General features: G+C 43.0%; 1 protein-coding gene across 1 annotated transcript in view; it reads right to left on the bottom strand.

Annotated features, from left to right (window-relative positions):
* LOC117350725 (lebercilin-like) overlaps positions 1-23,723 on the bottom strand; it is a 73,279-nt gene that overhangs the window by 21,851 nt on the left and 27,705 nt on the right. The window contains exons 2-4 of the mRNA XM_033925257.1: positions 15,741-16,200; positions 11,676-11,813; positions 4,184-4,262 (exon numbers count right to left, since the gene is read on the bottom strand). Coding sequence (XP_033781148.1) covers positions 4,184-4,262; positions 11,676-11,813; positions 15,741-16,163 — 640 coding nt within the window. The 5' untranslated portion in view covers positions 16,164-16,200. The remainder of the gene's footprint in view (positions 1-4,183; positions 4,263-11,675; positions 11,814-15,740; positions 16,201-23,723) is intronic.

Here is a 23,723-nt window from a genome sequence, read left to right as displayed (position 1 = left end):
TCAGTAGAGGATGCATGTAGTACCTGGCGGGCCGCATGTGGCCCCTGGGCCGCGAGTTTGAGACCACTGTTCATCTTCCTAATATGGTATAGAACAGTGGTCTCAAACTCGCGGCCCAGGGGCCACATGCGGCTCGCCAGGTACTATTTTGAGGCCCTCAGTATGTTTATCATAATCACAAAACTAAAATAAAACAGCTTCTTTAGCTATAAATGACAATATTACATTACATTAGTGTTTTCTAACCCGCCAATACTTTTCAGTTCTAGGCGGTTTATTGTTATTATGACTTGGCCAAATTGTCATTTCTTTAATAAGACATTAACTATTTTTTTCTGAGGCCCTCCAAGTACCTGTAAATCCAAAATGTGGCCCTCCAAAGGGTTTGAGTTTGAGACCACTGGTATAGAACAATTTAAGATGGCAACAAAATCTGTCCTAGGTAAAGACAGACAATAATGTTCTATGATGAACAGCTGGAAGGTAACTTCAGTAAGACCATGAATAACTGGGGACCAGGATGAACCAGCTGGAGATTTTCTGTTATCATATGCTACATTACTACTACACTATCACCAAATATTTTGGTCCTGGAGAAAACTAGATTCTTTGCAGGTTGATATACATTTTTATTGGAGCAGCAGAAATAAAGATGTTCATACATGAATTTAAGACAACACATGCCTCAACATATATCTGAAGGACAGACCAGTTTGGTCTAAAAAAGCTCATGTGAAAAAATTAGAACACCCCATGAAATATTCAGTTCCTTCTTAAGAAATGTTCACATATCAATATCAAACATTTTTTAAAAATGATCTCTTGGAAAAGAAAGTGATGTAATTACATGTAAACAACAAAACTTTTCCTTGATTTACTCATGAAACAAAAGATATCCACAAAAATGTGCATTCTAACTGAGAAATAAATTAGAACACCTCCAAATAGCCTCCCCCTTAAAGTGGCTCAAATCACACACAGGTGTATCACATTAGGTACACATGATTATAATATCGTTACTCCATATTTTGAAGGAGGTTTGCCCTACTTAAACCTCAGAATTTAGTTTGGTGTGCTCATGACTGCTGCGGTAAGAATGAACACCATGGTGAGATCAAAAGAGCTGGGGTTGTTCTCCACAGCTAACTATGAAACTTTGCAATTGGTGTGCCTTCAAGTGGGATCTTTATTCTTCCTGCTTACCTGCTGTTTGGCTCTGTTTTCTGTTATTGTATAGGAGATACTCTGGGGGAGGCTGAGCTCTCAGTATATCTTTTTGTTCAATACTCTTGGGTGACATGTATCTTCTTCCTTCTCCTCACTTGTGAGTACTGCTTTTAGAATAGCCTCCTGTTGGAGGCATCACCTCGCCAATAAAGAGATCAAAAATCTTGGCAGCCTTACAGAGATACAAAATTGATGTAGCATGCCTCTAGGAGACCTGCCTCATGGCTGACCAACATTTAAAGTTGGCTCGTTCTTGGGTAAGTGTATATTTTGCCTCTTCTCCTGGTCGTCATGGGGCATTGCTGTCTTAATTAGGAAAGCTTCATATTTGGGAGTTCAGGTACTAGAGAAAGCTTCTGATGACCGTCACTTGCTATTAAGACTTACTTTGGGGGAGAAAGCCTACTTGTTAATGGTTATCTATGGCCCTAATACAGCGGAGTGTTCCTTTCTGCAGAGGCTTCAATTTAGTTTTTGATCCAGATATTGATAAATCTTCTAGGCCAGCCACTTTTCTGGGTGCGAAGGGGCAATTTCTTTCTGACTTTTGTACATCTTTTCCAGTGGTAGATCCTTGGCATCTTCTCCATCCAGAAGTTAGAGATTACACACACCTTTCTAGAGCTCACAATACTGGGCCAGGATTGATTAGCTGTTTCTCTCCCCTGAGCTGTTTCCTCATGTGGCTCAGGCTCAGAATGGGCCGCTGAGCATTTCAGATCATGCTACCATCTGGCTTGACATTCGCTTGGATGTTTCATACACTAAGGCAGACATGTCAAACTCTGTAATAAAATTTGGCCCGCCAAACAACTTCAACTTTGCGCTTAATCTGGCCCGTCGGTACAAACGCCGCATCAGCTGTAGGTCCACAGTGCCTGAAAGATCGGATCAAGAAGCAAGTGAAAGAGCCAGAGGCAACAGGAAAGGCAAATTTGGAAGCTGCCGATTGGGCTGGGGGGGGGGAGCAAGGGGTGGGTTCTCTCCAGGAAGTGAGTGATCTCTTGACTTAACTCAGTTCTTTCAGGTCCTCCAGGGCGGTTTTTCTCCCTCCCACCCTCCCGCGGTGGTGGCCTTGGTAGCTCGGGTAGGCGGGTCTCCCGAGCTACTGGGTGCTGGGGCTCATCAGGAGATGAGCGGGGGGCTGGCTGGGAGCCGCGCCTTGGGGTCAGGTGACCCGGGTTAAAGGGGCATGAGGTCATGCCACCCCTCGGACGCTTGCTGTTTGTGGCGGGGTCGGGGGCAAAGGTTAATGGTTACATAGGGGTAGCTCGGGAGGAGCTTGCTGATGTGGTTTGTTCAATAGAGGGTCAATATGTTTATGAGGTTATGTTATTCATGTTAATTTATTGTTATGGTGGATTTAATAAAGAGCTGCGGCTATATATTCCATAATGAAGCGTGCTGGTCTCATTTGGGGGTGGGTTATGGGAAAAAGGGAGTTGATGGGTAGCAATAGAGACTATCCAGATCCCGCTGTTACGGAGGAGTCGGGGTTGACAAAGGCGTCAGCATGCACAACTGAAAATACAGTTGGACATGTACTGAATGAAATCTGCTGCATAAGATGAAAACACTGGTACCACTGGCTACGTCAATGGTACCATTGGTGCAGGTCTACACTCCAGAGATGAAAATGCCAGTATCGAGGCACACATCAGGATTGGAGTGGATACAGAAAAGAAAATACATCAGTACCATTGGCCTGTTAACCAGTACCATCGATGCCGCTCCACGCTCCAAAGATAAGTATACCTGTATCGAGGCACTCATCGATATCGAAGCAAAGCCAGAGATGGGGCTGATAGAGGTTGGCAGGATTGGACTCACTGCTACAATGACCTGAAGCCCAAAGGAAAAAACTTGTGAGCCAACTTACCTATGTAGGAGCGGGCCCGAGGCAGCAATGTCAATCTGGATCAGCGGTGCTGGACTGGGCACCAGATTACTGATGTCGGTGGGTGCTGGATTCCTGACAGCGCCTAATTGCTTCTGAAGAACCCGCATGAGAATGCATTGGCGAGGAGAAGAGCAGGGGAAGTAGAAAGTGACAAGGCCGAGGTCCGACACTGCGAGAACCGTTGGAAGATGTCGGTGAAGACAACTACCCCAGCAAAGCAACCGCCCGGATGGAAAATTATCAGGAGTGTGCTGAATGGTAAAACAGCCATAAGGTGGAGAAATAACAGTATGGCGACCCATAAGGCCCCCACCAAGGTTAAACCGACGACAGCAAAAGAAAAAAGATTTAATTTTTTTTTTTACACTAAAATTAAAATTAAAAGAAAAAACTGACTGAAAAGTCACAAACTGCAAAAGCAGGAAGGCAGCGAAAATATTTTCAACAGTGACTTCTTAGCTCCGCGGAAACTAAGAAACTGAGGGACCGCACACCCTACATCGGGTGAGAAGGCACTCACGCATGTGCGATTCGGGCTATCGTGAATTTTCTATACTCTTAAAGTGGTGATGCACTTTTAAAGTGGTCCGTACCTTGGCTTCGTCGGTGACGTCACCCATACGTGAGAATATGCTGCCTATTTGTTCTGGGATAAAGAAGATAGTCTGACCACTCATTAGAAGAAAAAGGAAGAGGTAGAGATGGGGAGTCAAGAAGGGAAAGAGTCATAAAAGAGTAAATTTTATGAAAAGTGAAGGGCAAGAACAAGTAACATCGTAGACTTGGCTGACAGTAATGGGAAAGGATGTGGTATGGAAAAACAAAGCAACCAATAAACAGTGGGACAGTACTAATGGTTTTCTCTGATCCTGCAGGCAATATCAAATTCTGCAGCACTTGCCATGGCATCACTAGAAACTAAAGATCTCGGTCAAGGCAAATCTAAAGAAATTATAACTTATTTTGTCTTGCAATATTTACAGTAAGAGCAGAACATTTCTTTAGCTATCAGAATCACAATTACATTTGGCAGCGATGAAATTTTTTAAAAATCACCTTTTTTCCTAGGTGTAACATCTGTTCCTTTCTTTGACATTCGAAAGGCATATATATTTTTTGCATCAAGTTCTTTTTCCTAGACATGAACATATAGATAGAATATTTCAGGATTATATTAATACTAGTGTTTTAGCCCGTTACATTCGTTACAGTAACGGATGCTAGAATAGCCCCACCTATACCCTGACTCTGACCCCACCCATGCCCCGCCTCTATATTTAAGCAGCATAAATTTGTTCTACTCTTTGTCCTCCCTATCTCTTCTCTTTCCCTCCATCCCTGTGTACCGTCTCCTCCCTCTCTTTACTCCTCCTATGGTCTAGTATCTTTATCCTCTTTCCCAGTCTGGCATCTCTCTCCCCTCTTTCTCTTCCCCCCCTTTTTGTTCTGGCATCTCTGTCTTTCCCTTCCCCTCCCCCTGCCTTAGTCTTGAACCTCTTCCCCCTCCTTCCTTTCCCTGGTCTGACATCTCTCTATTCTCTCTCTGTCCCACACCCCCACCCTCTTTCCCATCCAGTAGTCTTAATATCCCCTATCCTTCCTCTTCCTCCCATGGTCTGGCATCTCTAGCTGCCCCTTCCCTTTCTTCCCTAGCAGGTCTGGTGGGTCCTTTACTTTACTTTTCTCCCCATCCCTGAGGTCCAGCATCTTTTACCCTCACCATGCTATTCATCCCTATCCCTCACTGCTTGCTCACCGATCTCCTTGCGGTGCTGCTCTAACTCTTTGGTCGTAGGCAGCATGAGTGAAGTAAACACGCTGCCTCTGGTGACCTGGAAGCTTTCTCTCTGCTACTGTTTTCCGCCTATGTGGGGGCAGGAAGCAGTAGCAGAGGAAAAGCTTCTGGGTCACCGAAGGCAGTTTGGTTACTTCACTCATGCTGCCTATAGCCGAAGAGTTAAAGTAGCAGCACTGCGAGAACGGTGAGCAAGCGCTGGATTTTGTGAGGGGGGGGGTTGGCAGCAGGGGACTCCAGACAGGTGTGTTGGCCTTGCAGTGGGGTGGGTGGACAGGGGACCTATAGCTGCCGGCAGCCTGCAGCCGCCAACAGCTGCCGCGGCAAACACCTTCATCTCGGCTGTCTCGCACAGGAGCAGCGCCCGACCCTCTGCCTGGCCCTGTTTGCTGTTCCGAGCTCAGGGCAGTTGTAGGTGCACATGCGCACTACTTCCGGCCACAGACATACGGAACACGCAAGTAGAAGTGCACATGCGCGGCTTAGGGTTTTATTATAGAGATTTACTGATGCACACAAAACGATCTGCAGTCGATAGACCAGAATGCATGTGACAGCCATTTATACTTGTTGAATAAAGAATATAAGAATTGCCGCTGGATCAGACCAGTGGTCAATTGTGCCCAGCAGTCTGCTCCCGTGGCGGCCCTTAGGTCAAAGACCAGTGCTTTAACTGAGTCTAGACTTACCTGCGTACATTCTGGTTCAGCAGGAACTTGTTTAACTTTGTCTTGAATCCCTGGAGGGTGTTTCCCCCTATAATAGCCTCTGGAAGAGCATTCCAGTTTTCTACCACTCTCTGGGTGAAGAAGAACTTCCTTACTTTTGTACGGAATCTGCTTACTACACTTGGTTACAGTAAAAACACTAAAGACATACCAGACAATTCTACAACTTGGCACCCAATATAAATGTTAGGTGTCAAGTGCTGCGTATGTTTTTTAAATAATAGCATGTGAATCAAAGGAATCAATAATTGGAAGCTACACATAATGTATGCACCAAAGTCACTTACGGGGAAATTCTATAACCAGCACCAAAACTTAGGCACAGATAGCCACCTTACCAGAGCTTAAATTAATTGACAAACGCTGTTAGAAATGGTGAAAACCCCTGATGTTTTAGTGCCTACTGGTGCCTAAATAGAAAGAACCAGAATCACATCTAACCCCATTATGGGCGTGGCTAACACCCAAAATGGCATGTGTTGCATGTGTGTTGCATGTTGCATGTGTGCTGCATGTGTGTTGCATGTTGCATGTGTATTGCATGTTGCATGTGTTGCGTGTGTGTGTGTTGTGTGTAGGCACGATTCATGGCATACAAAGACACAGGAAAAATAGGCTCAGAAAACCCTGACCTACATTTCCGGCACCTATCTTGCCCAGAGTTGCTATAAAAAGTTCCTTGAAATACAAATGAGTTTTTCTTCAAGGAAATCTTCAATCAGTCAATCCAAAAACTTGAAAGGACAGGATGAGAATGAGGTCGCAGCTCAAAAAAAAGATTCAAGAACATGCAAAGCCTTATCTTGAGGAATGTCTGTATATATAGACTATACATGCAAGGTCACTAATATTGGTCACAGTGCGCGGCAGCCTCGAAAAAAGCCAACAGGATGCTGGGCATCATAAAGAAGGGCATAACAACCAGAACACAGGAAGTCATCATGCCACTGTATCGAGCGATGGTGCGCCCACATCTGGAATACTGCGTTCAGTATTGGTCGCCGCACCTCAAGAAGGACATGGCGGTACTTGAAAGAGTCCAAAGGAGAGCAACGAGAATGGTAAGAGGGCTGGAACACTGCCCATACGCCGAGAGGCTGGATAGGCTGGGGCTCTTCTCTCTGGAGAAAAGGAGGCTCAGGGGAGATATAATAGAAACCTTCAAGATCATGAGGGGCATAGAGAGGGTGGATAGGGACAGATTCTTCAGACTGAAGGGGACAGCTAATACGAGGGGGCATTCTGAGAAACTGAAGGGAGATAGGTTCAAAACAAACGCAAGGAAGTTTTTTTTCACCCAGAGGGTCGTGGACACTTGGAATGCATTACCGGAGGAAGTGATCAGGCAGAGTACGGTCCAGGGATTCAAACAGGGATTGGACGGATTCCTGAGGGATAAAGGGATCATGGGATACTGAAGGAGGAGCTGGGATGTAACACAAGTATAGAAAGTTAACCAGGTAATGAGTAAAAACCAACCAGGTCGTGCATGTGAAAGACCGGAGGGCTAGGGCTTCGATAGGAAGGCAGGACTTAAATGGGAAGCCAAGGTGGCAAGGGAGCCCCTTCTGATGATTCTGACAGGTCGTGACCTGTTTGGGCCGCCGCGGGAGCGGACTGCTGGGCAGGATGGACCTGTGATCTGACCCGGCGGAGGCACTGCTTATGTTCTTATGTTCTTATTGCAAAATTCTCAAGAAATGAGTTGTATCCTGTATGAATGATTTAGTAGTAGAGATCAAAGGATTACAAAAATAATCTACATACTGGTTAACTCCAACAAGGAGCTTTGTGCTGACTCTATTGGTTGACATGGAGGTAGTGACTCATATTTATGTATTTTAGGAAATGTATAAAAAATGGAATATATGGATATGCTGGCATCTATGAGACAGACTTGGATTTTTCTCCTGCATAGAGTGTTTTAGACCCCAGTTAGATTACAAAAATTAAATAGTTCACAGTCTAAAAGATGTAATCTTGAAGTAGGGACTTTAGATCATATGTTGTTTTATTGTCCCTTTATCTTAGCCTTTTGGAACTTTTGGAACTCAATTTGGGATCAAGTAAATTGTTTATTGGAAAAGCAGGTGGCATTATCTTATGATACAGTACTATTTGGTATGCCAATGAGGAAAAAAAAAAGCCAAATATCATCAAGTAACAACAAGCTTTTATTGATAATGACAGGCCATTCAGCACATCACAAATAATTTGAAAAATTACAGTAGACTCAATTATAATTTCTGGTGGAACTCATTATATCACATATATAAAATGGAAAGAACAATTGCTATACAACAAGGGAATTATAAGAAATTTAAGAAAATTTGGGAGCCATTAACTTCTTATTGTAATGAATAAATACCATTTTCTTTTTCTTATTGAAATATACACCATTTAATGTTAGGAAGGGAGGGGATTTATTTATTAATAATCATATTTTGAAAAAATGGGTGGGTGTGATGGGAGGGAGGGTAGTAATTTTTTACTTATAAATAGTAAGATTGTCAAGTGATATGTTTAATTGTATTGTTTTAATGCTTGTCCACTTGATGAAAGCTTTAAAATGAATAAAGAATTTAAAAAAAAATATTTAAATTCATTCTGTGTCAAAAAACCTTATTGGAGAGCCAGAGCTGCTACCTCTTTAATTTCTTCTCGAAGCTCTTCTGTAGGATGACCATGAAGAGGAAGATATATAGACACATCAAATAAATGATGTAGAATTTCAGAAGTGTATTGACCCCTGTCTTGAATCACCATGGCCTCGTCTTTATTGGAATGGCGAATTATATTTTCCAAACTTCTTAGATGTACCAATGCTTCTCTCTCTGGTTTAGATATATTCCATAAGTTAAAAAGGAGTTAAGTAGAACCCTTGACAAGAGGAGAAAAAATAGTAAATCAAAAAATAAATCTCCCCCGCCCCCAAAAATAACAGAATGAGAGGGAGAGACAGCTCAAGTAAAACCAAAATTTATAGTAAAGGAAAAGCCCTCAGTCACACAGCTAGCCCGGGTCAATAGCCCCTAAGGCTTCAGCTGTCACAGAAATAAACCCAGAAAGGGTATTAACTGTGAAACATCCCTGGGCTAACCTTACGTGAATTAAATGTGATAAACTAGTGTACAGACCAGTGTACTAAAAGTGAACCTTCAATACCAATAATTGTTACTGTGATTGTAAAAACTGTCTCTACCCCTCATTCGGGGAAATGAGCAACCAGAATCAACTAAGCAGGCATGAGTGTAGACAAAATCAATTAAGAAGTACTTAGCTTCTCCAGTAAGTCAAAAAAAGTAGAATGGGACTCCGTTTCGGGAATAAGAAACCCCTTTTTCAGGAACCAGCCAGGCAATGACTGTGAAATTTTCAACACTGGCCCCAAGTTGTAATGCAGAGTAGATAATGGCGCTGACCCAAGAGGGAACGCCTCCTGAAATTTAAATGCAGCAGAGATGAGCGTCTGACGTCCTAGTATCACATGACGCTTAACCCGGGAAAGTCAAAGTATTTCCGCCACATAACTCCAAAACATGAGAAAATGTAAAAAAGTAATATGAAAAAGCTAGTGTTAAAGCCCGTTACATTAACGGGTGCTAGAAAGCAGCCCCCTTTCCCTCTCCCCCTCCAGTTCCTCCCTGACTGTCTCTCTGTGGCCCCCTTCTGTCTCCCCTCCCCCAAGCAAAGCTGTCTGCCTCCCAACACACCCCTCCCCCCAAAGCAGCCTCCTTTCCCTCTCGGCCTCCAGTTGTTCCCTGACTGTCTCTCCATGGCCCTTCTTCTGTCTTCCCCCCCCCAAGCAAAGCGGTCTGTCTCCCAGAACATCCCTCCCCCAAAGCATCCCCCTTTCCCTCTCACCCTATCCCTATCCCCCTCCAGTTCCTCCCTGCCTGTGTCTCCGTGGCCCCCCTTCTGTTTTCCCTCCCCCAAGCAAAGCTGTCTGTCTCCCAGCACACCACTCCCCCAAAGAAACCCCCTTTCCCTCTCCCCCTCCAGTTCCTTCCTGACTGTCTCTCAGTGGCCCCCCTTCTGTCTTCCCCCCAAGCAAAGCTGTCTGCCTCCCAGCACACCCCTCCCCTAAAGCAGCTCCCTTTCTCTCTCCCTCTCCAGTTCATCCCTGACTTTGTCTCCGTGGCCCCCCTTCTTTCTTCCCCCCAAGCAAAGCTGTCTGCCTCGCAGCACACCCCTCCCCCAAAGCTGCCCCCATATCGGGTCCTGTTCTCACCATTTAAAGAAAATCAGTAGCTTATCCCAGTAAGTGGCAGTTCATTTTCTACAGAACTACCTGTCGTCAAATGGTACCTGAAAGAAATATATTTCAACCCTCTGCTCCCTTAGTCCCTTGCCGCCCCCTTCTTGCGATCCCGACAAACGTCCTTACTCCAGCAGGGGCCGCAGCACTGTAAACACGCTGCTTCACGGCCTTCTACTGGCCTGATTTGCTCTTTGAGGTATTTCATCTCTGCTTTTTTGATTTACCATAAGTTAAAAAAACATGTTTTTTTCTATCTTCTCTATATCTTATAGGTTTGAAGTGCAGGATCGAGGGGGCCCAGAGAAACCCACTCTGATTTGTTTCTCACCATTGAAGCATCTTCCTTATTAGATGAAAAAATCAATTTTAGTTGAAGTTTCCAGAAAAAAAAAAACTGCTCCAAATTTACTCTTGAGCATAAAAGAATCAGCTTGATCACCAGGTACAAAAGTCAAACCATTCGATAACACATCCCATTCTACCTGTGATAGAGAATACTGAGAGATATTAATTACTACATTGTGTTCTACTATTGGGATCTGGTGTTCAGATGATTGTTTTGATATCTCCCTCTGTTTCATCGCTGTCATCCTCTTCTTGGTTGTTCCGTCCTAAATAATTCCTATTGTTTGAATCCCCTCCTGATGATGCATCAGAAGATAAATGAAATCTAACAGGCTATTTACTTGAAGTCTCATCTGATCCAGTCACTACAGGTTTCATTCACCTATAGATTCTAGGAAGTTCACTATCCTTTCTTTCAGCAACACTTCCATTATTTTTCCAACCACCGAAGCGAGGCTTACCTGCCTATAGTTTCCTACTTCATCCATATGACCTCTTTTGTGAATAGGGACCACATCCACTTTCCTTCAATCCCCAGGAACCACTCCCGTCTCCAGAGATTTGTTGAACAAATCTTTAATAGGACCCGCCAGAACCTCTCTGAGCTCCCTCAGTATCCTGGGATGGATCCTGTCCGGTCCCATCGCTTTGTCCACCTTCAGTTTTTCAAGTTGCTCAAAAAACCTTTCCTCCGTGAACAGCGCAGAATCTATTCCATTTTCTCATGTTACTTTGCTAGACAATCTCAGTCCTTCTACAGGATTTTCTTCCGTGAACACAGAACAGAAATATTTGTTTAATACGTTTGCTTTTTCCTCATCACTCTCCACATATTGGTTCCCAGCATCTTTTAGTTTAGCAATTCCATTTTTCATCCTTTCACTCATATATCTGAAAAAATTTTTGTCTCCCTTTTTTACATTTTTAGCCATTTGTTCTTCCACCTGCGCTTTCGCCAGACGTAGCTCTCTCTGGGCTTCTCTCAGTTGCACCCGGTAATCCTTTCAACACTCCTCTTCTTTGTTTTTTTAAAATAATTCACGAGCACCAACTCTTTTGCCTTTATTTTCTCCGCCACTAGTATGGTGTACCATATCAGAATAATCAGAATGCTGGATAGCATCTGTGCCAGGGTTCTATTGGATGACATTATCTAACAATGGTAAGTGGTATCCTGCTTGTCCTTCAAAGAAAAAATATTAACAAAAACAGACAAGACAAGGTTTAAATATATGTGCATACATTTCCTTAGATAGCACATAAGTATGAGTGGACTCATATTTTCATGGGTGCATCGATGATGCTAGTTACTATCCCTGACAAAGCTTTTGTAGCTTTTCTAGCTATTTCTTTTGTACTACCATCTCAGCTTCCATTATAAGAGCTACTTGTGTGTGCCTTAGAAGTTAGAGATTTTACCTTTAACTTCTGGGTTAGTCGATGGTGCTCTTCTTGCAGAGTTTTATTTTCTTTCTTAATTTTATATGCCTTCTTCCTCTCTCCAAGCAGATGCCTCTGAAAACTGCTATTACTGAGCTCCAGCTTTCTTTGCAGATCCTGGATTTAGAAAATGGTCAAAACATGTAGACAGACAACATAGCTGTTAGAACAGAGTAGTATTACAAAGTGGGTAGACATAATTCAGTGATCAAACAAGAAGACCAAAAAGCCTTTTTTGGGAGGTAAAATCAGAATTACAGTTTTGTGGGTTGATATGCAAAAGAAATAATAAAATAAATATGCACACATGGAGTAAGTATAAAAGATCTTTAGGTGTGATAGAGATGTGAGAAATGAAATTAGAAATTAACTTTATAATATATTTTAATAGAATGAATTACTAATATATTTTGCTAACAGAGAATAATGTTAATTATTGCAGAGTAGGGGGACTAAGGGTTTGGTAAAGTAACAAAGGACACAACACGTAGCAGGAAGAATGAGCATGTGATGGGAGGCTCAGGTAACCATACATGGAAAATAGAAAATAGAGTTGGTGGTCCAAGAAACAAGGGTAATGAGAGAAGTAAACAGGGGCGTGGAAAATGGAAGTATAGAAGGAAACATGTGATAGGTTGTGAACTGCTACTGCTCTAACCAATGAGCATGGAACACAACTCCGGAAAAAACTGCCACTAACCTAAACTAGAAAAGAATTAGTGGCCCCAGCAACTTTACTTTTGACAGTAGCTCTTGCACCAGATAAAAACTGGTTACTGAAACTTTTCTTTAAAAATAAATAAAAATAATTTTTAGGTTGTAAAATACAGATGTTTCCAGACTTGGCTAAGTATACCCAGCGAAGGAGATGTGAATTTTTGTTAAGGAAAAGCTCTAAGGGCCACATTTTACTTGAGACATCCATGTAAATGTGTAATTAATTATCGTTCACATAAATTTGTTTTCTTTGAGCCATCTCAACTGACAACCTTTCTCTCAACTTCATGTTTGGAGAAAGATGGAACATGAGTGCTAAGTTTAAGAAAGGGTGTATTAACCTCAGTCAACTAGTTAATATCTTTGTAACTTAATTCTCCTTTATTATTATTCGCCTATCATCCACCTTGGATCCTTTTATGAGGACTTGAGTTGAGATTTGTATGTATTTCTGTATTGTTCTAAATTATGTATGTGATTCGCTTTGTAAAAATGCAGAATATAAATAATAAACTATACCCTATGGGGCTCAATCGAAAGAGAAAAACGTCCAAAAATTGGCCTAAGTCGGCACTTGGATGAACATTTCCCAAATACGTCCAAGTGCTGATAATAAAAACGGGTTTTGGACATATTTCTAAATGACCTAGGCCTACATAGTGCCGCTGAACGACCAAAGCTAAACGGGGCGTTTCGGGAGGAGTGTCAAGGGTGGGACGTGAGCGGGACGTGGGTCAGCTTAGACATAATCTATAAACAAGTATCCCAAGTGGTAGTAATTTACAAATAGAAACAAACTAGCATACCACTGTAACCAGAAAGTGCATCACGTTATTTTACCACGGCCTCAGAACTGGAGCCTACGTATAGTACTTTTATCACAAACTCGAGTGATCAGCGTAGCAATTTAGCTCCCTGCTCCAATCATTGACCGCTTAGACTTAAAACATGTAAACTTTAATAATTTAATACTTAAATATTTCTTATAGAAAATTTTTTTTTATAATATGTAATTTTAACTCTTTTTGTAAAAAACGCCTCAGTATCAGTGCAAATTTGTCCACGTTATATGCACTATTCAAGGATTTGAAAAAATGACAAGCTACTTATCTTAAACAGCGCACTTGAGCACTGCTTGAAAAATGTGTCCAGAGACAAGCGCTGTTTAAGATAAGTAGCTTGTCATTTTTTCAATTCAGATTTCTAAGTTCTATCTAAAACAGAGAACTACAGGAACTATTTATGCAGAACATTTCTCACACCTCCACAAGTCTTTTTGTGGGGTCTATATTAACCCCCTCCCCTTATTTTCCAATTCTTTTGCTATAGCTTTCATTTGAGCTTTTTAACCGCACACATTTCTATTTCAATAATACCAATTTTTAGGTGGATAGTTATCTCTCTTTTAACCCCAAGCTACCCATCCTGTGTAAAATCAGTAATGTGATTTCATCTTTGTATTAGGGAAATGGGACAATTCTGACAATACCTATCACAACAGGGTTCTATTTTACTAGATAAGGAGACCATAGCTTCTTCTCTGCTCCTCTGTAGTTTTAACAACCATCCATATGAACTTTATTTTTTCTAACTTAAAAACTGGTGACAGGTTGTTTAAATCCTCTCGATCTGCTAGCATTCTTCAATCTATGTTCTTTCTGTTGCATAGAACTCACTGGACCCCAATTAAGGTAGCGAAAATCTCAACCGGTCTTTCTCCCGTGGGTTGGTCTTGTAATTTGCAGGAGGGCACCTTAACGCATATGATCTATGACTGTGCACACTTAGTAGGTTATTGGAATAAAGTATGGGAAACTATTTCTAAAATCTTAAACATGTCAGAACCTCTAAGTTTGAGTATTATTGTATTAGGTCATCATGGCCTCCCGCATGCACTGCCTGATCACAATGCGCGACTGCTCAACATATTGATATTTCTAGCCCTTAAAAATATATTACATTGCTGGAAAGACATGTCCAAGTTGAATTACAACACATGGTGGAATACGCTATGCCTTACAGTAAAATATGAAAGTGTTATTGCAGAAAAACATAAGGCCACGAGTTCCTATACTAAAATATGGAGTCCGGTTAACTCCTATTGCAACACAGGCTGACGACATTCATTTCATGTGCTGAAACATGGATATCATCATCTCAAGCTGGCTCTTACTTTATGGCTCACTCCCAGTGTTCCTATAGGTGTATTACATGTACTTTTGGCTGCATGTCGTGCTGCTACTTTCCTCCTTATAGATAGGCATAGGTCTGCCTGCTGTATTACATTATGTAGATAATATTTTGTGAATCTTTGCATTCGTACGGCATGCATGTTTCTTGCCTAGTTAACATTTATTGTACTTCATCTATTAAACTCAATAAAAAATTTTGAACTAAAAAAAAACAAAAAACTGGTGACAGGTGCTGTTACCCAGACAAGTAATGTTCATACCAAGAATTTCAGGCACACTATCCAGATAGCGCTGCTGAAAATCTCTACACAGACCATCCAAATAGCATCAGTGTAGTCCAGGGGAGGAGGCTGAAGTTACCTAGAGATTTGCAAAAGTCAATGTTAGGACAGCTTCCTTTGCCATCCTAAAAGGTTTTTTTTCCAAAGCAGTGCTACTGACCAGCAATATGTTGAATGCAAAGAAGGTCATTCAATTCCTATGGGCTTGTTCGCATTCAGTGCATGTTAATCAGTAGCATCATTTTGTAAAAGGAGCCTTAAGTTATTTAGATGGCTGTCTGGGTGACATCACTGAATATTGCCGGTACCTTAGTAATTCCTGACGCTGCCCGTTATGTCCACATATTCAAAGCTGATGAATATCCACAAACTCAAGGTATAATGACTGCGGTGCTACAAAAAAAGGTTAGACCCACCAAAGGTGAGCAAAAATTGAGACAAGTCACAGAAGAAAATAACTGTGACTAAATACGGGGCCGATAAAGACTTACATGCAAATATGAATAGGACCAATTATCTACGAAAACATTTGTTTCTTTATCAGAACCCTTGGGCTAAAGTAACATAAAAGCCAAATCATTATGAAAATATATTTGAAAAAGTAAAGGCCAACTCAACTGTGCTGCCATGCAAGAGATTCCAGTTCAATTTTAGGCCCCATCTTCTGAACCCCATGCCAGAAGAGACAATGAACACTGTAGTGGCAGTCAGTGTTCAGAGTCCCAGCAATATTTGCTTACTGGTTCCAGAACACCCAAGAACAGGGTTCCAGAGGAATCTGCATAGTGTACTCCACAAATCACATTAAAGAGCTTCCTTTCAAATTTTAAAAAGCACATCAATTAGAACTTCACCTTCTTTCTCCTGTCATTGTTATCCAGTTGGCCCTCTGCCTGCACCAACTTTCTTGCCAGATCGTCCCGCTCAGCTAAGTGCTTGTCTTCAGAAAGTTTGTTTAGCCTTTGTAAAATGCTTTTTGTGCGGTATAGCTCGTCCTCTCTGTCCTTTAGCTTTGTCGCAGTGGTCTTCTCCCGCTCCTGAGATTTCCTCAAGTGATCCCTCAAGGTCCGAATCTCATTGCTGTGCCGAGAAATCTCATTCTCGGTGTCATCTTCAAATTTATTGAGGGCTTTCTCCTGCCTGAACTGCAATCTTTTCAGTGTTTTATTCTCCTTTTGCAGATCCTCAAGTTTGACCTGGAGGTCAGATAACTCATTGCGGAGATCATTGATTTTCAGCAGCCAGGCTGATGGAACCCTTTTTGTAACAAAATTCATGTCTTTTGTTGAGGCTCTGGGACCACTTTCCTAATGCCTAAAAAAAGGATGGGAGTAGGAAAAGAAGAAAACCTTTTATTGTACCTAAAAATCTAAAAAGTATTTCATTACATACCAAAGATTTGACTTTTAGAAATTAAAAGAAGGCTATCTTTCTTCAGTATTGTTTCAAGTGTACACTGGGTTTCTCTTAACTGGCAGAAAAGGAGCATACAAGGACTGCTTACAAGGTAGTGGCCATGGCTTGATGCACCCAGAAGTGTAAGGACGTCACTGTGATGACATCATGCATATGCATGACATCATCACGTCGACATCCGCGCCTGTGCAGAGGCCCTCTATATGGGCCCTGAGATGCCAGTAGGGGATGCCAGCAGGGAAGAGGGCCAGAGAGGAGAAACACTGGCGCCAGCTGATTGCCTACAGCAGTGTTTTTCAATTACTTCAAGCTAAGTATCCCTTAAGTCTAACAAATATCAACTCAGTACCCCAACCACAGACCTCCCTAGGCCAACCAAAGCTATGCCCCAGATCCCATCCCCTTTACTAATTGTAATGCAATTTTTTCCATTCATTTTACATATACACTTCCCCCTCCCTATTTGCGGTTTCGGCGTTCACGGTTTTGAATATTCATGATTTTTTCCCAGGCCCCCACCTAGAGAATTGATCAGAGACAGCCCGCATCGACCAGAACCGGGATTTGGATTGGGGCGAGGAGGGGAGCGATAGGAGGAGGAGGAGGCGATCGGAGGAGGAGGGGCAATCGGAGGTGAGCAGCTGCCTCAGGAGCACGAACCTTACCTACTGATCTAGCAGTGATGCTGGGCAGGAGTGATCTTCCTACACTCATAGTAACATAGTAGATGACGGCAGATAAAGACCCGAATGGTCCATCCAGTCTGCCCAACCTGATTCAATTTAAAAATTTTTTTTTTTTTTTTTCTTCTTAGCTATTTCTGGGCAAGAATCCAAAGCTTTACCCGGTACTATGCTTGGGTTCCAACTGCCGAAATCTCTGTTAAGACTTACTCCAGCCCATCTACACCCTCCCAGCCATTGAAGCCCTCCCCTGCCCATCCTCCACCAAACGGCCATACACAGACACAGACCGTGCAAGTCTGCCCAGTAACTGGCCTAGTTCAATATTTAATATTATTTTCTGATTCTAAATCTTCTGTGTTCATCCCACGCTACTTTGAACTCAGTCACAGTTTTACTCTCCACCACCTCTCTCAGGAGCGCATTCCAGGCATCCACCACCCTCTCCGTAAAGTAGAATTTCCTAACATTGCCCCTGAATCTACCACCCCTCAACCTCAAATTATGTCCTCTGGTTTTACCATTTTCCTTTCTCTGGAAAAGATTTTGTTCTACGTTAATACCCTTTAAGTATTTGAACGTTTGAATCATATCTCCCCTGTCTCTCCTTTCCTCTAGGGTATACATATTCAGGGCTTCCAGTCTCTCCTCATACGTCTTCTGGTGCAAGCCTCCTATCATTTTCGTCGCCCTCCTCTGGACCTCCTCAAGTCTTCTTACGTCTTTCGCCAGATACGGTCTCCAAAACTGAACACAATACTCCAAGTGGGGCCTCACCAATGACCTGTACAGGGGCATCAACACCTTCTTCCTTCTACTGACTACGCCTCTCTTTATACAGCCCAGAATCCTTCTGGCAGCAGCCACTGCCTTGTCACACTGTTTTTTCGCCTTTAGATCTTCGGACACTATCACCCCAAGGTCCCTCTCCCCGTCCGTGCATATCAGCTTCTCTCCTCCCAGCATATACGGTTCCTTCCTATTATTAATCCCCAAATGCATTATTCTGCATTTCTTTGCATTGAATTTTAGTTGCCAGGCATTAGACCATTCCTCTAACTTTTGCAGATCCTCTTTCATATTCTCCACTCCCTCTTCGGTGTCTACTCTGTTAAAAAATCTTGGTATCATCTGCAAAAAGGCACACTTTTCCTTCTAACCCTTCAGCAATGTCACTTACATACATATTGAACAGGATTGGCCCCAGCACCGAACCCTGAGGGACTCCACTAGTCACCTTTCCTTCCTTCGAGCGACTTCCATTAACCACCACCCTCTGGCGTCTGTCCGACAGCCAGTTTCTGACCCAGTTCACCACTTTGGGTCCTAACTTCAGCCCTTCAAGTTTGTTCAACAGCTTCCTATAAGGAACTGTATTAAAGGCTTTGCTGAAATCCAAGTAAATTACATCTAGCATATGTCCTCGATCCAGCTCTCTGGTCACCCAATCAAAAAATTCAATCAGGTTCGTTTGGCACGATTTACCTTTTGTAAAGCCATGTTGCCTCGGATCCTGTAACCCATTAGATTCAAGGAAATACACTATCCTTTCTTTCAGCAACACTTCCATTATTTTTCCAACAACTGAAGTGAGGCTCACTGGCCTGTAGTTTCCTGCTTCATCCCTGTGACCACTTTTATGAATAGGGACCACATCCGCTCTCCTCCAATCCCCAGGAATCACTCCCGTCTCCAGAGATTTGTTGAACAAGTCTTTAATAGGACTCGCCAGAACCTCTTTGAGCTCCCTTAGTATCCTGGGATGGATCCCGTCTGGTCCCATTGCTTTGTCCACCTTCAGTTTTTCAAGTTGCTCATAAACACCCTCCTCTGTGAACGGCGCAGAATCTACTCCATTTTCTCGTGTAACTTTGCCAGACAATCTCCGTCCTTCTCCAGGACCTTCTTTGAACACAGAACAGAAGTATTTGTTTAGCACATTTGCTTTCTCCTCATCACTCTCCACATATTTGTTCCCAGCATCTTTTAGCCTAGCAATTCCATTTTTTATCTTCCTCCTTTCACTAATATATCTGAAAAAATTTTTATCTCCCTTTTTTACATTTTTAGCCATTTGTTCTTCCGCCTGTGCCTTCGCCAAACGTATCTCTCTCTTGGCTTCTTTCAGTTTCACCCTGTAGTCCTTTCTGCTCTCCTCTTCTTGGGTTTTTTTATATTTCATGAACGCCAACTCTTTCACTTTTATTTTCTCAGCCACTTGGTTGGAGAACCATATCGGCTTCCTTTTTCTCTTGTTTTTATTGATTTTCTTCACATAAAGGTCCGTAGCCATTTTTATCGCTCCTTTCAGCTTAGACCACTGTCTTTCCACTTCTCTTATGTCCTCCCATCCTAACAGCTCTTTCTTCAGGTACTTTCCCATTGCATTAAAGTCCGTACGTTTGAAATCTAGGACTTTAAGTATCGTGCGGCCGCTCTCCACTTTAGCCGTTATATCAAACCAAACCGTTTGATGATCGCTACTACCCAGGTGAGCACCCACTCGAACATTAGAGATACTCTCTCCATTTGTGAGGACCAGATCCAATATCGCTTTTTCCCTTGTGGGTTCCATCACCATTTGTCTGAGCAGAGCATCTTGAAAGGCATCCACAATCTCCCTACTTCTTTACGATTCCGCAGACAGAACATTCCAGTCCGCATCCGGCAGATTGAAATCTCCCAACAGCAGAACCTTCTCTTTCCTTCCAAACTTTTGGATATCCACAATCAGATCCTTATTAATTTGCTGCGATTGAGTCGGAGGTCTGTATACTACACCCACATAGATAGAAGTTCCATCTTCTCTTTTCAGAGCAATCCATATCGCTTTTTCCTTTCCCCAGGTCCCTTGCATTTCGGTCGCTTCGGTCCTGCCCCATGTAAAGCCATGCTGTAAGTTCCTGTGGAATAGAGGCATCTAGAGAAAACCATACCAGTTTATTATAACTACTAGTGTTTAAGTCTGTTAGATTAAAGGGTGCAAGAATAGGTGTGTAGACTTAGGCATTTCTTTCTTTCTGTAGGTCTGTCTTTCTTTCTGACTCTCTCCCTGGCCTCATCTGACTGGTTTTTTTTTTTTTCTTTCTGTCTCTTTCCTTGGCCGCTGTCTTGTCTGTCTGTCTTTTTTTCTTTCTGTCTCTATCCTTGGCCGCTATCTGTCTTTTTTCTTTTTTTTTCTCTCTCTCTTTCTCTAGCCGCTATCTGTCTGTCTGTCTTTTTTTTCTTTCTCTCTCTTTCTCCTTGGCCACTGTCTGTCTGTCTTTTTGTCTTTCTCTCTCTCTGTCTGGCCGCCATCTGTCTGTTTTTTTTTTCTTTCTGTCTCTCTCCTTGGCCACTTTCTGTCTGTCTTTTTATCTTTCTCTCTCTCTCCTTGGCTACTGTCTGTCTTTTTTTGTTTCTCTCTCTCTCCTTGGCCGCTGTCTCTCTTTTTTTCTTTCTGTCTCTCTCCTTGGCCGCTATCTGTCTGTCTCTTTCCTTGGCTGCTGCCTGTCTGGCTGTCATTTTTTCTGTCTCTGTCCTTGGCCGCTATCTGTCTTTTTTTCTTTTTCTCTCTCTCCTTGACTGATATCTGTCTGTCTTTTTTTCTTTCTCTCTCTTTCTCCTTGGCCACTGTCTGTCTGTCTTTTTGTCTTTCTCTCTCTGTCTGGCCGCCATCTGTCTGTTTTTTTTTTTCTTTCTGTCTCTCTCCTTGGCCACTTTCTGTCTGTCTTTTTATCTTTCTCTCTCTCTCCTTGGCTACTGTCTGTCTTTTTTTGTTTCTCTCTCTCTCCTTGGCCGCTGTCTCTCTTTTTTTCTTTCTGTCTCTCTCCTTGGCCGCTATCTGTCTGTCTCTTTCCTTGGCTGCTGCCTGTCTGGCTGTCATTTTTTTCTGTCTCTCTCCTTGGCCGCTATCTGTCTTTTTATCTTTCTGTATCTCTGTCTCTCTCTTTGGCCACTGTCTGTCTTTTTTTCTTTGTTTCTCTACTTGGTCACTGGCTGTTTGTCTGTCTTTTTTTCTTTCTGTCTCTCTCCTTGGCTGCTGTTTGTGTTTTTTTCTTTCTCTCTCTCTCTCTCCTTGGCCGCTATCTGTCTTTTTCTCTCTCTCTCTCCTTGGCCACTGTCTGTCTTTTCTTCTTTCTTTCTCTCTCCTTGGCTGCTGTATTCTTTTTTCTTTCTCTCTCCTTGGCTGCTATCTGTCTGTCTGACTTTTTTTCTTTTGCTCTCTCTCCTTGTCTGCTGTCTTTCTTTTTTTTTTTTTCTTTCTGTCTCTCTCCTTGGTCGCTGGCTGTTTGTCTGTCTTTTTTTCTTTCTGTCTCTCTCCTTGGTCGCTGGCTGTTTGTCTGTCTTTTTTTTCTTTCTGTCTCTCTCCTTGGCCGCTATCTGTCTGTCTGACTTTTTTTCTTTTGCTCTCTCTGCTTGGCTGCTATATGACTGTCTTTTTTTCTGTCTCTCTCCTTCACCGCTGGCTGTTTATCTGTCATTTTTCTTTCTGTCTCTCTGTCTTTTTTTCTTTCTTTCTCTCTCTTAGCCGCTGTCTGACTGTCTTTTTTTTTTTCTTTGTCTCTCTCCTTGGCCACTATCTGTCTGTCTGTCTTTTTTTTCTTTCTATCTCTCTCCTTGGCCGCTGTCTGTCTTTCTTTATTTCTGTCTCTCTCCTCAGCCCCTTGTCTTTCTGTGTGTCTGTTTCTCGTGCACTGAGATGCTTCAGCTCCAGTCCCCTTCTCCTACCTACCTTATAAAAATGAAGCAGCTCTGGCAGGGTCCGACGCAGGCTGTATAGATTGGGAAACTGCCGCAGGCTCCAGCTGGAAGAAGCTTGAGGAAACCGCCACACATGCCCGAAACCGCCACACAAACCAAACCGCCATAGGCTCCACCGTCGCACACATCGCAAGCTGTAATTCACATGTCTGACATGGAGGCACAAATCATGGAGGCAGGGATCACGCCGTTTGAAGTGTGCATGCGCGCTTAGGGTTTTATTATAGTGGATATCTAAGAGAGTCAGAGGGAGCGCAGAAGCATCTGGGATGTAGTTTTCCTGAAGTTCTATCACACAACACTTTGTGATAGTGCTGATCCGCCTGTGCAGAGAACCCAATATAGTACTTAAGCTTTCTTTCATGTTACAAATGTCTCCCTCAGAATCCAAAGCTTTCATGCATGTTTGACAAACTTGAATTATCTCTTCCCATAGCTGCTCCCACAGTATGAATTTACATTTAGAGCTGAGAAAATGAAGTTAACACAGAAGTTTCTTCCCTGCTGCCTTTAGTAACTACACACAGGCTATATGTCATTGCATCTTTACAGAAAGGATAATTTTGCAGAACAAGAGAGTTTGCACTTGACAAGCTGCGTATAAAAGAGGAATTCCAAAAGAAAAAGGTTACCACATTTAACACTGACCTTCAGGTTCTCTTATTGCTAGTGCTCCGTGGATCACTATGAAATGAATGCTGGTGTTATAAATTGCCACCCTCCCAGCTTCAGAGTCTCAACTGCCTCCATCAATCCCAAACAATCCAAAGAGAGCTAGAGGAACCATAGCAACCAGTTCAGAATCAGAATCTGGAATCTTTCAGGATCTGAAATGGAGCTAATGCCAATGCAGGAAAAACAACACAGAGATTCACATCAGAGGCGTAGCTGGGAGGGGGGGGACAAGTCTAGTAAATAAACTTACCCCACTCATCTCCACAGCAGTCAGTAAATGAAGTAGGCTGCCTCGGGCCTTTCCTCAGCCAGATCCACCCTCTGATGCAATGCCCTGCTTCTGTGAGGGTGGGCTCAGCTGAGGGAAGGCCCAAGGCATCCTGCTTCATTCACTGACTGCTGCATGGTATCAAGGTAAATGATTTTTAAATGCAGGGCATTAAGAACATAAGAACATAAGCAGTGCCTCCGCCGGGTCAGACCATAGGTCCATCCTGCCCAGCAGTCCACTCCCGCGGCGGCCCAAACAGGTCACGACCTGTCTGAATCACCAGAAGGGGCTCCCTTGCCACCTTGGTTTCTCATTGAAGTCCTATCTTCCCATCGAAGTCCTAACCCTCCGGTCTTGCACATGCACGACCTGGTTGGGTTTCTATACTTATTACCTGGTTAGCTTTCTATACTTGTGTTACATCCCAGCTCCTCCCTCAGTATCCCACGATCCCTTTATCCCTCAGGAATCCATCCAATCCCTATACCATACTCTGCCTGATCACTTCCTCCGGTAGCGCATTCCAAGTGTCCACGACCCTTAGGGTGAAAAAAAACTTCCTTGCATTTGTTTTGAACCTATCTCCCTTCAGTTTCTCTGAATGCCCCCTCGTACTTGTTGTCCCCTTCAGTCTGAAGAATCTGTCCCTATCCACCCTCTCTATGCCCCTCATGATCTTGAAGGTCTCTATCATATCTCCCCTGAGCCTCCTTTTTTCTAGAGAGAAGAGCCCCAGCCTATCCAACCTCTCGGCATATGGGCAGTGTTCCAGCCCTCTTACCAGTTTCGTTGCTCTCCTTTGGACTCTCTCAAGTACCGCCATGTCCTTCTTGAGGTGCGGCGACCAATACTGAATGCAGTATTCCAGATGTGGACGCACCATCGCTCGATACAATGGCATGATGACTTCCCGTGTCCTGGTTGTTATGCCCCTCTTTATGATGCCCAGCATCCTGTTGGCTTTTTCCGAGGCTGCTGCACACTGTGCAGATGGCTTCAGTGATGCATCCACCAGCACACCCAAGTCTCTCTCAAGTCTGCTGTCTCCC

This window comes from Geotrypetes seraphini, chromosome 16, assembly GCF_902459505.1.
Source record: "Geotrypetes seraphini chromosome 16, aGeoSer1.1, whole genome shotgun sequence".
NCBI classification, from domain to species: domain Eukaryota; kingdom Metazoa; phylum Chordata; class Amphibia; order Gymnophiona; family Dermophiidae; genus Geotrypetes; species Geotrypetes seraphini.
This window is presented reverse-complemented; position numbering and strand designations above follow the sequence as displayed.